Consider the following 15,590-nt stretch of genomic DNA (forward strand, 5'->3'; position numbering starts at 1 on the left):
TGAATAAAATAATTGGATCAGTTGATGTAACTGGGTCATTTAAAACATTGAGCAATCTTTCATTTTAAATATACAAAGACTAGAAATTTGAGACGGCTAAACGTAAAGCACACAGGAAATATGGGTTCTACTGATTCCTTGACCATAAAAGGAGCAATATCCAGGCAAAATTATCTTCTCCTTAGTAAACTATTTTAAAAACTTGAAAATGGAAGCTCTGAATCACAAGAACCAATAAATTTAAGAGTATTGGTGCACTCTGTTTATAACTGTAAAAGCAGAAGGCATAAGAAAGAGATAAGTGATCTGGAGTGCAAATAGATTAAATAAAAAGCATCTTCACAAAGTTAAAATATGAAATGTACTTCATCAGCCTCCACTGTACAGCCATCACTGTGCTACTGTTGAAGAAGCATTCTTGAAGGGTGTGAGAGCTAGCAGTGTATTAAATACACAGATTTCTCAAGCCAAAAACCAATAACAATAACAGTTGTTATTATTATTATATATTATTATAATAATATATATTATTAATCAAAGCAATAACAATACATCCAGCAAAAAATCCCCAAAGAGTGATAAAGGGGAAAATAAAAAATATGCATGACTTAAATACAGAGGGAGAGTATATAGGAGGGTGGAGAGGTTGAAAATGGGATCATCAGAGCTGCCAGCTGGAGATGCTGACTTTTCTGAGTACACTGCTGTTCTGCAAAATCTCATCTGCCTTCCTTGAGTCGATGTAAACCGTATCTGAGTATTTTTGTAGTCTCTTTACCTTATCGTGTTGCTTAGATCTGCAAAACTCCATCAAAGGTGAAAAACCAAAAATGGGGAAGTGATGCTGCAAAGGATAGTGTTAAGTGGTCAACAGCAGAACTCTAAAATCATAGAAGTTAAATAGCAGAATGTTGCTGTATGCGTTGAACAATATGCAAAGCATCTGCTTTTAGCCGTATTAAAAAACCCATAATGCAAACCCAAACCAAATAAAACCCCCACATGCAACACCACCACCCTCTTCCCCAGCAACTCCGCCTGTCAGTTACTTTAATGTTATTATGGTGGAAGGAGCAGAAGCAGAGGAAAAAGAATACTGGTATGTTGAGGTGTTATCTTAGTTACAGATTCAAACTACCCTTTTATTTGCTTTTGTTTTAATTTGCTAGGACCTTTTAATTTTCATACTACCAAACTTTTCCAGTTTTGATTCCATTAGCTTCAAGATACCATTTAATTTCTGAGTTTTTCACAGATGTAAGTACAAGATGATTTTTGCCCTTTCCCCTTGGTTACAGATTTTTTTTTAATAAACTGTGTTGATATTTTCCTTGACAGAAAGGTAGAACAACACAAAAGAGAATGTGTACTAGTTTGTTTCCTTCCAAACCATTTAAGTTTTCAAGCATGTTTTTTTTTTTTTTTTTTTTAGGCTTTGTTGTCTGACTTTTCTTGGGACCTGACAGATCTGTGTATAGTTCAAGTCATAATTACATTTATAATTTGCATCACTATGTCAGTGCCTGTATGCAAAACACCAAGCTTGTTTTTTTCAGATACAGGCTTGATGTATTGCTCACCTTTGTGGTTGTTGGAAGAGAAGTTAGATGGTGTTGCTGTGATTGATATTTGGTTTGATTAGTCCAGTGCTCCAGGAGTACAGGTATTAATTTTTCAGTACACAATGCTAACAGCTTTTTCCCCTATTCCTTAGGTGGATTGTAGACATGGAAGGTGCTCCAGGAACACTCTATGAAGGGGAAAAATTTCAGCTTTTATTTAAGTTTAGTAGTCGGTATCCTTTTGATTCGCCTCAGGTAACTGATGCCTTCTTCCTCTCTTACTGCTGCCTTCAGGTTACAGCTGTATGACGTTTGCTGAGTGTTGTATTGTCCACATAGCCTAATGTCAGCTTCACTTACTTTAATTTGTGTTAAACACATTGTGCAGATGCCTTTTCTTTACAAATGATTCTGCAGTGAAGTATAGGGCTCTGATGTCTGCTTGGACAGATGAAAGTAGTGTAAACTGGAGGCTCCTTTGATGTTGATATTTGTGTCATGAAATACCAGGGTAAAGTAGGAAGATCCCCTTTACTGTGATGCAGGAGTGAAGTAAACAATAAACTGCTGCTTCATCCTTTCTTACTTCCATCATATTTTTCTCTGGTTGATTTTTAAGACTCTTGCATCTTCTCTGCTGCCATTGTTAATACAGCTGAAGAAACACTTGCTTCTGATAGGGATTCTTACAGATACATGAGGTGCTTGAGAGACCTGCAAGATAGTGTTATAACTGAAGTATGTGATACTGTGTTGCTTTCAAGGCAGCCTAGAGAACTGAAGGGACAGCTGAATTTAGAGACTGCGGAATGTGGTGTGTACATCCATTCCTCCATTACCCGTGGGAAACATTTCAAAATATGGCTCATAAGAGTAGTGGTCAGCTGTCACCTCTGTTTTTCTAAAAAAGGAAGGAGAAAAGCAAGAGTGCTTTAGTTCTTGTCATCTGTTTCAGCTCAGAGTTTTAGAAATTATCTCTGCAACTTCTCTTGATGTTAAAACTGGAGCATGGAGCTGTGAGAGACACTTAAGCCATAAAAATGAATATATTTTTAGGTACCATGATAAACACTAGAATGCTGACTTTTAGTCTTTTACAGAACAAACTGGCCACCTGAACTTCTGCACCTCATCAGGTTTGCAAGGTACTACTTATAGGTGATCCACAAGAGAGTAGCCAATTTAATTTGGTTCCAGGTTGTTTGTCTTCATTACCCAGCCTGTGTGTGTGGCTCTGTGCAGTTTATTGTTAAGTAGCAAATTAGATCCATACATCTACACTGAATTTTATCACAGAGAACAATTGAATTTAAGCACTGGATACTGGATTGTTTTAGATGGCTGTAATTTCAGTTTTTCAAACATTGCTATGCAGTAGGGTCATTCTGCACTACAAACTTCTTCGTCATAATTACCTCTTCTGCAAATCTAGTTACTGTGAGTCGACAGTTTTCACTTGTGCTGCTTTAATCACTTGGATGTTTTCTGCCTTTAAATGTATGTTGTCTGTCATAGAGTGCATGCTTTTATTCACCCAGTCTGCCTAGTTCAGGTTGTCATTTAAAAGTGGGATATTAGTTACAAATAAAATACATTGCAGGATTATGAAGGTAAGCCCTTTAATGCTTAAGAAATGCCGGTTTAAAGACCTGTGAAAGATCATTCTGCGTCCAGTTTCTCTTACACCTTAGAAACCTGTCTGCCATTTTGCAGATAAATTAAACTCTCTAATTTCAGTTTCCTATATGATGGTGTTGCTTCTTGTCATCAGTGAGGAGGTGGGTGTGTTGTGTACATGTTTACGTATTTCTGTGCATACTTATATAGCTGAAGAAACACTTAAGAAACTACTGAGTATTATAGTTACAAGTAGTAGAGATTTATGATTTTTTTATTGTATAAAAGGAGTTGGAAAAGGAGTTCAGGAATATAATACTGATATGAAGATTGCAGTTTTACTCTTTCCATTGGTCCTGACAAAAACTTGATGTAAGAGCAGTAGTTGTCAAAATTGCTTTTCTAGCCTTTTTTTGACTGTGATAGTATCTTTTAATAGAAAGGGATTCAGGTTCTAAACACTTTTCTTCCATATTCTCCATGACAAATAAAGACTTTTTTATTTGAAGTAATGTTTTAAAAGTATTTCCTATTTGGTAACATACTTTGGTTTCACAAGTCCTTTGTTTATAGTTAATAAGATTGATGAATTTTAATTTTATTCTTCATTCTGGAGCCTGGATGAGTTGTCCAGAATTTTATTTCTGTTACATCCAGGTTTATAGAAATACTCCTTTTTTAATCTTGTTGTGCTTCTTGCTGTATAACATTGTGGCTTATAAAATCACTAAAATCCAGTGTTTTGGCTAGACAGGTGTATTCCTTAGGGCATGGAAGACTGAGGCTGCAAGATTTTGCACTGTCTTTACATTGTTACCTTTGCATTTTTCTATGCTGTATAAATTTTAGTAGAAAATCCTCTATATTTAACCATTTACTTCAGTTTATTTTCACTAGCTATTTAGGCATCCATTGATTATTTCACATTTCACTTAATAGTTTCCAAAACTAAAGTACCCCAACATGGTAAAGTATATTATTTAGTGGAAGTGAAAATGGCAGACCTGCTTCTTAAATAAGATTATATTGTTTTCCCCAAACCAATACAGTTTTCTTTAAAATGGGGACTATAAATTAGTTATTTTTGTTCTTTTTTTTTTAGGTCATGTTTACTGGAGACAATATCCCTGTTCATCCTCATGTTTATAGCAATGGTCATATCTGTTTATCCATTCTAACGGAAGACTGGTCTCCAGCCCTCTCAGTGCAATCTGTTTGTCTTAGCATTATTAGCATGCTTTCCAGCTGCAAAGAAAAGGTATGGGCTTTTTTAGCACTGTTGAAGTAGAATAAGTAAAAGTTAGTAATTTTCTACTTTACAAAGTAAAATTTTCATTTCTCAAATTCTAAAATAGGCAAAACTACTGTATCTACATTTCTACTACTGAGAAAATACTAAGCTAGAACTGCAAAATAAACAGTGCAGTAAGTACTTTGCCACTGTTTTCATGGTAACCGGCTTATATATCATTACTGGAAGAGTAGTGGATGGAACCCTTCCAGTTGTACTAACTGTGAAGTTCAATCATGCTTTAGGACAATTCTTTGTAAAATTATCCTTCCTCTAAAGGCACTGCGGAATGACTAGTGATATGACTTCAGTGCAGATGCTTCTAACTTTGCATCTGTACTATTTCAGTGAACTTGATAATTTTCATTTCAGGAAAGTAAATGGTGCTAAGCTGCTTTTGTGGCACTAATACCTTAGACATTTTTGTAAAGAGATTGCCCTTTCACTTTTGACCATTTCTTTCGCAGAGGGCTGTCTGTGGAAGTTAGATGTGGTCAGAGCTTGTCCATATGTGCTATTCAAACATGCCTATTTATTTTGCATCCCAATTAGTCCTAGTCATATATGTAGTCAAAAAACCACCCCAAAATGGCTTTCTATTGTATTCTATCTATGAGTTTTGTAAATGATGACACTTACGAAGAAAAATGAAGAATATGTAATAATGATCAGATACCAATACTTAAGTTCATTTTTCCATCCACTCTAAGCTGAACCTTTGAATGGGAATTGGATGAAATGCATCAGAATTAGATTCCAAACTGCAAAGGAATTTAATTTTGGGAGGTTTTTTGAACAACAGCTGTTTCTTGTGATTTAGTTTCTTTTGTTTGTTTATTGTGTTTGGGTTTCTTTTTCTTTTTTCATTTTTTTTCTCCCCCTATTTATCATGAGGCTGTTTGATATTTTTTACTATTTTATTTTCTTGGAGTATCTCAAGTAAGCATTTCTTACCTGGATCTTTAAGATATATTTATTGACCAGAAAGGTCTGTTACCTCATTTTCACTGCATTCACATGGTAATCTTTCATAAGCTTATTAAATAGCTCTTTTATTACAATATGAGGATTGTTTGATTATTTGTAGGTCTTTTCTTCTGTTGCAGAGGCGACCTCCAGATAACTCATTTTATGTAAGAACATGTAACAAGAATCCAAAGAAAACAAAATGGTGGTATCATGGTAAGTATCTAACTAGGACCAGAAATTTGTAACTTCTTTTCAGGGTGAAGGTAATTAAATTGCAGGAAAGTAGGATAAATGTGTTCAAAGCATTAAACTATTTTTTCAATTCAAAAAGTTATTTAAATCCCGTTTATGAGACACTCTGCTTTGATTTATTTTTTTTTTTCTATATCACATTTGAATAATTCCTGGTGGAAATTTAAATATGTTTTAAATTGTACGATTGATTTTGAATGTAAGTTCTTGTAAAGCGTATCAATACATGACAAGTTTACAGTTTGGAATTGGGGAAAGTCCATCATGAAACTAGGTTTTGCTCTAAACCATGTTTTGGTTATTGTTATTAATACTTTAAAAACTTCTATGTTGTTGAAAAGATAACTATGTATTTGTAAACAGCTATGTGTTTTGATAGATTTCCACTCTTAATCAGAATTTCCAGTATGGGACAGTTGACTGACTTTAAAGACTCCTAAAAACTAATAATAATATAGTAATAAGATTCTACATGGACACCATAAAGAAGAAAAAAAAAATATTAAAACTGCTAGTGTCTGCAGTGCTAAGTGTTGTGTTGGGGATTTTTTTTACTGTTTGGTTTTGGTTTGGGGTGTGCTTTGCTTTTGCGCTTTTTTCTTTTATTTATATGTGTTCTGTGTCTTGCTTTATACTGTGTGGTTTCTTTCTTCTGCCTCAGCATTTGTCATCTTCCACCCAGAGCTGCTGTTGGCTGTATGTGCTTGTCTTATCCACTCCATTGGTGAGGAAAGAGAGAAGAGGGGGATAGAGATGGGCCATGCTTTGTTTCTCTCCTTTCTTGTTAGCAATGCTTTCCTTGCTTTCCCTAGGAAAATTATGTACAAACAGTAGTTATTGGAAGCACAGGTACTTTGGGAAGCGATATGTCAGAGCAGGTAATACTGTATGCTAGTGTAGTGCAGGACAGTTGATTCCACCATGGCCTCTTGCTGAAGGTTCCACAGTAAGACATCCTTTGTTTTTCATGGCCTCCCCACTCCAGGATATGTTCTGTTCCTGAAGTGAAACTATAGCAAGTATTTTGAGGCAATGAGAGTTCATGACTGGAGAGGCAAATTCCAAAGTTTTCACCCTTAAGATTCTTAAAAACCCATGGATAGCCCAACAAGAAAAACTTGATAGTTTCATAATACTTGATGAGACACGTGGGGTTTTGACCTATGGTAATGTAACAGAATGAAACTCTGTTTCTCATAATACAGTAATAGTAACTTCAAAACAAAGTGGCTTCAGGCACAGTAAGAGAAGTGCTGTATGTCATGAGATTAAGGTATATCTAAGAAACTTGGGGCCGTTATGTGATTGTTTTTAAAGTTGACTCCAAGAATAATAATCATCTTGCACACAACGATAGATTTTTCATCCTCACCCGAGTATTCAGCACTTTATTTTCTCTCTCTATTTTCATGCTCTTGTAATGTGTTTGGTGCTTCTCCATTTCTAGTTTTGGTTTCTCTTAAATTCTCTTAAATTTTTGGGAGAGTTTTTGTTAACTTTCTATTTCACTTGCTAATTATTTTTAAAGAGAAACAGGTAAAATTCCATTTATTTGCTTTATCTTGTGATTAAAATGTTTTATCTACTTTTAATTTGTACTAGTCTTATTTTAATTTAGAATAGAAATCTGTAAAAGGAGGACAGTCTGCAGATATTACTTTTATTTCTTCATCATGAAATTCAATTTGTGTTAAACAAGCAAAACAGGAACTTAGTATGAAAAGAAATCTGAGTTACTGATTCTGACAGTTGCTGGGTTATTATGGCTCTAAACCATGGCTTACAGTTCATTGAATGGGTATTTTAGTTACTAGGAATTAACTATGCAGGTTATTTTTTCTCAAAGTCAGAAAACCTTACCCCTCCTCAAATTCAAAGCAACCTAAAAACCAACCTGAGGCAAGAGAAAGTCAGTTCATTTAAATAACTCTCACTGTCCTGATTAAAAATTCATTGGGCTCCCCACCACCTTAAATTCTTACATGAAAACTAAAATATTCTTGATGTCCACTAGACAAAAATTTCATAAATGATTAAAGTGTTTTCCCTTCCAGTTTTGTGCATGTGTCATTTGCTTCTTTTCTCAGTTAATTTTGTTTCTCATATGTGGACATAGAACAAGACTGCCCAGGCATAATCTTTAAATTGTCAGTGTTTTCTAAACAGCTTTAAAGAAATTGTATGTTACAGTAAAATGGAAAGTGTGAAAAGATGCTTCTCACATGTTTATTTTCTGCTCATGCTTCAACTGAAGCGTGTCATATATTTAATCTTGTGGTTGAACCACATTTGCCTGGATAAGTGAGGGAAGAAAAAGCATTCCTACCCAGGAAAGAAAACCAGTTGTCCACGGATAACTGCTGTGAGAAATTAAATGCCAGTGTTAATACAACAACCTGTGGAAGGAAGTGTGGAGTGGTTCTGCCACTTCTACTGTCAGCTGCCCATAGGACTGGTTTAGCTTTAATGTGACATTGGAGCTCTGTTTTGAAGAGATAGGAAGAAGTCTGTTATATGTATTAATACATGCGTTTGAAGGAAAATATTTTTTTCCAGCATGTACCTGGAATTTATTTACCTGGAAGCAAATAGTCCATGGTTGGGAGCTGATATAAAGCAAACCCAGATGATCACAGAGTGATAAAGTGGCACTTTAGAGACATATTCTGACATGTAAATATGTGTCTACATTCATTATAGTACAGAGATATTAATCTGTCATATCATCCCTGCCCAAACACAGCAGCTTATTCCACAAAGTTATGGAGCTTTGTTTGCTACAAAATTATGTCCTTATGAGCCCTGTTTTGAAGCTCCTGAGCTATGATAACTGAAAATATTTCTAGGCTGTCTGCCCTACCCAGTGTGTGTTTCAACTGTATATTGACTTTCATGCTGAATTTCAATCTGAGAGTTGCTCGTGTTGTGTTAAAGACAGGGGAGGATCCTCCAGATACTGTTTACTTGGGCATCCAGACTGAAATTGGTTTCATAAAGCTGTTGACTTCCTTTTTTGTTTTCAGAAAGTAGATTTATTTTTTTTTGGTGGGGTGGGGTGAGGAAGGGAAAGGCAATGATGTTTGTTTTCAATCTGTGCTTCCTTGCTGCTTTTAGGTTTGGAGGTTGGTTTGGTTTTGGTTTTTTCTTAAGTAGAAAGTGTTTTCTCTGATATTTGGCCTAAAATTTTAGTACACTATTTAAATATCCCTTCTCTCTCTCTTTTGCATCCTTGTCCATTTTTTTTACATGTATAGTAAAAAATTAAAATAGTTATTTTACAAGTAATAGCTTTGATATAATATTTTCTGATGAGAATGCATAATGTTTATGAGGCTACATTTTTTAGGTGTGGGAGGTTGCAAGTAAGTCCTTTAAAAATAAGCAGACAGTAAGTTTGCTTTCTGTTAACAGCTCAATATTTACTGCTAGCAGGTGCAAATATACTGCAGGTTGATGTGTGAAGGAGAATGTTTAAAAAGGAGAGTATTAATATGGAGCATAATGCAGAAATGATAGGCATAGAACATGCATTTTTGTAGTAGGTTCTGTCTAATCACACTATCTAAAATTTAGTGTATGTAATTTACTTTCATGTTTAGGATTTTAGGATTATAGTAGTAACCTGTTCTTTTTGCATAAATCTGTCACCTATTGTTTTGTGTTGAGTCTTGCTAAATAAATTAATATACATATATATATGTATATATGCACACACACACACACATATAAATGTATAAAGGGTTGAGAATGCATAAGAAGCAGCCCACTCTGCCAGGTCTTATCCCTATATATTCCTTATGAAAGGATGTCTTAATTTGGTAACTGTTATGGATCTGCTCTACTTCAAGGGTGCAAAATGTTAAGCATATTTGATTTTTCATTTTCTTGGCAAGTAGCTTTCTAAATTTCAAGCATGGGAATGACTTTTAATGGGGTGTTTGCTAATACTTATGTCTTTGGGGGATGTATGTGTATTTTGGAAGTTTAATTTTTGATACTCTCTTTTCTCCCCGAGTTGTTATTGAACAAAACAACAGAATTATTCAATCAGGGTATATCCTCTGCATGTTACTGTCTATGCTAGGAATTGTTTCTGCCTATAGCACCTTGCTAATTTGGAATTAGAATGTTTATATGTTTTCCATAAATGCTCTTCTTTTATTTTAAAGATGACACATGTTGATGCCACCATTTTGTGATCCTCGTAGCAGAAGATAGTCCTACTGAGAAAATGAGCACTTTGATCATTCAGTCTTTGAACTTTAACCTTTGACTGGAAGTGACCTATAGGCAATGAAGACTACTTCCTTTGACTGCATTTTTACTAGTGTGCATTCTGGGCGCATGTTGATCGCTGGTTCAGTCCATGCAACTGACATGCTTTTATTAGTCATACAGTATTAATGCAGGTGTCCAGAAATGTCAGAATAATTCCATTATTTTTATTTTAAGCTTTTGGAAGAATTCCAGGTCTTCATATATTGTGCAATAACACTGAGCTCCTTGGCGGTTTTGGTGCATCCATTGCCGGCAATGGACATTGTACCAGGGAAAGGTTTTGCTTCTGCCACAAAAAAGATTGACACATGACAGAGCTTATGAAAGTTTTGGATATATTTGGATTATAAGCAAGGGATTGACAGTTACCTTAAATCCAGCCCATTCTTTTATATTTGGATTCTATGCACTGTGACCACAAAACTAGCAGCATAAGTTAACATGCCTAGCTGAAGGACTGTAATAAGATCATTACGTATTTATTAAATTGTTTATCTGCTGTCAAATTGTTTTGACATGGGCGGTTTTTCAAGTGACATTGGCAGAGAGGTACAATGTTATCCCTATGGTGAAATAAAACTACTTTTTGTATATAGTTATTCATATCTCTGAAGCAAAGGTATGAGTAATTTAGGGTATGAGTGATTTAAACAAGAATTTATTTTGGAGATAGAGGATGGCAGTGATATAACTGAATTTGCTGCAGTCCGTAATTGGGCTTGTAATTTGTACTTTAGAGCTTTTTCCAAATAGATTGCACACTGTTATTTCCTGCTAGCCATCAGCATGAGCCCTACTGCCTACACCAATATTTCATTTATTTATGTGTTCGAAAGCAATCCATATAACATTTTTTTGTTTGCATTCACTGTTTCTTTTGTGTTGTATGTCATGTTTGAATGTTACAAAACAATATTTTGATTGAAAAGCTTTGTCAGAAGATATTTTCATGTAAATTATTTCTTTATCTTGTAAGCATCATCTTGTCTTTTAATCCTGTATTATAAAAAAAAAAAATACATTTTTGACAGAGGCTTAAAGTTTTCACAAAAAAGTGTGGACCTTCTTATTTAAGTTTAGACTAAAGTATATTTTCTTAACTTGCTTGACCCACATAGCCATGCCAATTTTTCCAGGCTTTTCTTCACCAAGAAAAGGGGGAAAAAGCCTAAAATCAGACATTTTTCTGTGGAGCAACATTTATTGAAATGATAGTTGTTCTCAGCACTCTTTAATATTTTGATACTGCAATTAGGATGTCTTTTTAGGAAGCACTTTTGTAAACTAAATACCTTTACACGTATGCAAAATTTCTATAATTTTTTTTTACTCTTGCCTTATTGCACTCAAAAAAAAGTTCAAGCAATTAATGCATGAATGTCTAAATCAAATAATAGTTTGATGTAAAAACAAACAAAAGAAAAAAAAAATCCCTAAACCAAATTCACAATGAATAACTACAATAAAAACCAGAAAATTGGCTGAAAATACTGATTAATTTTTTTTTAATCTGCTGTATGATAGCTGATGTTTTATAGCCTTGTACATACTTCTCTGTTACCTATTGTTTTAAACACTTTAAAAAAGGTATAGATGCTTAACTCAGGGTGGATAGAGTTTAGATGGATTTGCTTCAGAGAAGTATTTTGTACAGCATCAGAACTGTAGATACTGGCAGTGAAGTGAGGCTACAGTATACTTCAGGAACTGCTTTTTTTTTTTTTTTTCTACTGTACTGAAAACATCTCTTGGCCTTTAAAACTCAATGGTAAAATCTAGCTTTGGATATAAATTTGGTATGTGTATATATTTTCACAATGAGCCTTGGAAACATAGAATTAATTCTCTTTTAAAAGCCAAAAAAACCCCAAATTTGTTTTGAACAAAAGAAATACTTATGCTCTAAACTTCTTGTTTAGCAAGATTTTATTGTTGTGAGATCATCACACTGGTTATTTTTGGAAATGGTTCATATGAAAGAGCAGTAATCTGATATTTAATCTCTATAGTCTTTTTCACTGCTCTGTGTTAATGAAAACAATTAAGAAATCAATGTATGAATGGTTCACATAATGGATCCTATTAAAATAGTCCACAGGAAAAACACCTTAATGTGACCAGGTAATGTCTGAAGAAATGGCTTAACTATATCTCAGATTTAGTTATCTTTTCATATAGTGACTTGGAAAACTACAATAGATGGTTTCAGAGAAGCTTTATGACATACCATATGTATTTTATTGAAGATGGGTGTTGTAGTGCAAAGCATTATACATTTTATTGACCTGTGCTATCACATGGACTATACTGAAGTTAAGTAACCAAATTTATGCTGCTCTTTAATAAACCCCACCCCCTATAATATACTTAGATCAAGAAAATGCAAAGTAGATTAGTAAAGAATGTACCTCAGGTCTTATAGTTTACAGTAGAAATGCCTCATTGGTTCTCTTGCAGATCTGTGGGTAAGTTCACCTATATAGAGAGGGCCAAGACAAAGCTTATAAACCACTGAAGCCCTCAAAATAATGCAACTATTCTGACAATGTTATGATGTCCTCAAAAAGGGCTTGAATCAGATGGAGGTGGTGCCATCCTTTCCCGAGGGTGACCCTGTGTATGTAACTTACTTTCACTTGGAATTTCTCACATGGAATGGTTACAGAATTGGCTTGAAACTTGCTTTTATTTTGTGTCAATATTCATGTTGTTAAACACTTTGTTTTGTGTTTAGTGTCTTTATACTATAACACAATAAATTCTTGTTTTAAAATAGATTACTACCCTTGACTGGAAATACGTGTGGACCTTTTCATGGTGGAATGCAGAAGCACAGTCCCTTACATTCAGCCACTCTTAAGACAAAGCTGCCACTAATTCTAAAATGTTGTGATGCATATCACAGGAGGAGTTTGCATAACAGCAAGGTGTTTCCTCGTTCTCCAGAGGGTATCTGTTATAACAGCTAAAAGAAATAGTTAATTTAAAAAAAAATTGCTAAGATGTAATGTTTTCACTTTCACAGATGAGCAAATAGTTCTTTTTTTTTCTTTTTGCCATTTGACAAGCATTTAAAATAGTTAATGAGAAGTTTCAGGTGCAGAATTCTTGTTTGCCTGCACAAAGAAGTGGTGGGAAGAGCCTTTCTATTATTTTGTCAGCATCTATCAGGACTGTTTAATCAAATCTCTGCCTCATACCAATACCTGCTTTCAGATTTATTTTTTTTTCAAGAGATGTCTTCTGCTTTGCAAAAGCCAAGACACTGCATACCTAAAACATGTATTTTTATGAAAAATTAAGTTTAAAAAATCCATACATTTTCTATTGTGAAGATTTTTCTAAATGTTTGATTTTTTTATTTACTACTATTTTTTTGAAAGTCAGATAAAAACCTAAAATGTGAACTGTATTTAAAGATATGCTTTAAGGAGGTCATAAAGTTTGCAGGTCATTAATTAAAGATGTTTTTAAAAGACAGGGCAAGAAACCCTAATTAAAAGATTTGCAAAAATGCAACTGTAGAGTTTCATGGTTTGGAGGAAGTCAGTATAGTTTTTGCCTCCTCTGGTAGAGCAATTGAGCATTATGTTGTGTTTGCATGCTCACAAATCCTGATCATCTTAAAGAATAGGTTTGAATGCATTTTCTTTTAAAACAAGTTACTATTAATCTCTGTCACCCAGTTCAGTGATTGCCTCTAGTGCACAGTGCTGAATAGTTGGGTGTTGAATTTAGTAAGGGGAATTAAGCTGTCCTAGTGATAGTCCATCTTCAGCTGCAGTTACACAACAGCATGGGAAGAGAGACTTTGGATTTGATTGGTGTGCCAGGTACTTGTTGGCCTGTTGTTTCTAGGACTAATACTAAATTTCCAAACCTCCTGGCTTTAAAATACCTTTATAAAATTGGAAGAGTAGAAATATCATGAGCCCCTTTTTACTATAAAACATATTTCAGAAGTACAAATACTAAAATCCTTATTATCTGTTCTTATTTCACTCTCCATTTCTTTTGTGAATTTTCCATGCTTTTTCAAGTAGTGTTGAAGTAATTTTGATGAGCTGATTCAATGTAGCAAATTCTCCCTGGAGCTACTTAGTGATTTTTTCTTTTTAAATTACAAAGTAAGAGTATTCCAGTAACATTGTAGTTCCAAAGGAATTTTTGTCCTGACGTATGTAGGCAAAACCGTATAGATTTCTTTCAGATAATTATTTTGTATTTAAAAAACAAAAATTAAATGCAAAATCAGTTGACTGTGCAGTGTATATAAGTCCAGATCATAGGATTTATAAGCCTGTGTCCATAGTCTCTAACATAATACTTCACAGGAGCTTTAATGTGTGAGTCAGTAGTACTAGGTTAGATTGTATTAACTCCCTCTACTTTACATACATGCTATGTGCAATGTAACTTTATCTTTTGAAATGACATTTTTCTCTTGACTTCTGCTGGTGAAGGAGCAGCTTGCAAGAGACTCTTCTGAATAGGAATCCAGTGAAGAATTGAAAACCATAATGATGTCCTCAAAGAAAGAGGTTACGATCTGAAATCTTGTACCACTGACCACAGTTCTTCCCTCATGATGGCCTGTTTTTTGTTATTTAAAATCTCCATGATAAGACCTAAAGCATTTGGGGAATCTGTTTTCTTCAAGCCCTTTGAAGTGCTTTGTGCCAAGTAGGTCAGGGTTACATCTGTTCAGATGTTCTGGGCCCTTTCTTCCCAGGATTACAATATTATCTGGATGCTGCTAATACAGTTCTCCAGGGCATTTATTCCTTAAAGATAAAATCAAGCATGGTTCCTGCTCTTACCAGAGGAAGAAGAATTTGTATTCCTTCCTTTCCAGTCTAATGATTTGCATTCCTACCTTGCATCTAACTTTCTTGAGTCTGCAGTGAGATGGTAAGCCAGTAGGAAACTTAACTTAAGAAAAAGTGAAAATCTGTCTTCTCAATTAGGAAATTAGATCAGCTTGCTGCATAAGCAATAGCTTCAGAGCTAGTGCAAGAAATGGAAAACTTCGTGTAGCTGGGGTTTGGAAGGTGGGAGCTAAAACATTATTTGTATCTTTACAATTTTCTACATAATGTAAAATATTAGTAACCTTGTGTTACGCAGAAGCTATGTGCTATGAGAAGCCTGAGAGCTGGAGGTCTGGACTTCCTATAACAGTCTATGGCAGTCTATTTTATTCCAGTAAAAAATATCTGAAGTTGTTCCAAAACCTTCAGGTGATCTGTTACCTCTTAATTTAGATGCCTTGAGTTTTAGTGCTCAGGAACAGGTTGGGTTTTTATGTTGTTGTTGGGGTTTTTTTGTGTTGGTTTCTTGTTTGTTCGGTTTTGTTTTTTTTGTTGTTGTTGTTGGTTTTTTTTTAATGTAGCAAGTCTGTAGTCATTGTTCTGTGAGGATACTTTTAGTTAACTTTTTATCAGATCAATGTTGTCAAACCTTAATCAAATATAGTTACAGATGTGGTAAAAACAGAAACTGTTTAGAAAATGCCAGTTGTTTTCCAGAAGGAAGGCAATAATGTTACAAATCAAATGTTCTTGAGATTAGATAAAAAGCCAGATGTGTTTACAGACATCTAACACAGAAAACACTTGTGT

At 34.5% G+C, this 15,590-nt stretch overlaps 1 protein-coding gene across 8 annotated transcripts in view; it reads left to right on the top strand.

Annotated features, from left to right (window-relative positions):
- The window catches only part of UBE2W (ubiquitin conjugating enzyme E2 W), a 32,316-nt gene extending 19,570 nt beyond the window's left edge, over nucleotides 1-12,746 (top strand). For 2 of the 8 annotated variants that reach the window (XR_015285649.1, XR_015285652.1), the window contains exons 3-6: nucleotides 1,715-1,817; nucleotides 4,282-4,437; nucleotides 5,558-5,652; nucleotides 9,861-12,746. Coding sequence is in view for 4 of the 8 variants with exons in the window: in XM_086884863.1 (XP_086740989.1) it covers nucleotides 1,715-1,817; nucleotides 4,282-4,437; nucleotides 5,577-5,652; nucleotides 6,353-6,525 (508 nt within the window). In the remaining 4 variants the exon portion in view is untranslated. Of the gene's footprint in view, nucleotides 1-1,714; nucleotides 1,818-4,281; nucleotides 4,438-5,557; nucleotides 5,653-6,352 lie in introns of all 8 variants that reach the window. The other 6 variants (XR_015285651.1, XR_015285656.1, XM_086884878.1 and 3 more) reach the window with 4 other exon arrangements.
- The last annotated feature ends 2,844 nt before the right edge of the window (nucleotides 12,747-15,590 follow it).

Source organism: Cyanistes caeruleus, chromosome 1 (assembly GCF_971803275.1).
Source record: "Cyanistes caeruleus chromosome 1, bCyaCae1.hap1.1, whole genome shotgun sequence".
Lineage (NCBI taxonomy): Eukaryota > Metazoa > Chordata > Aves > Passeriformes > Paridae > Cyanistes > Cyanistes caeruleus.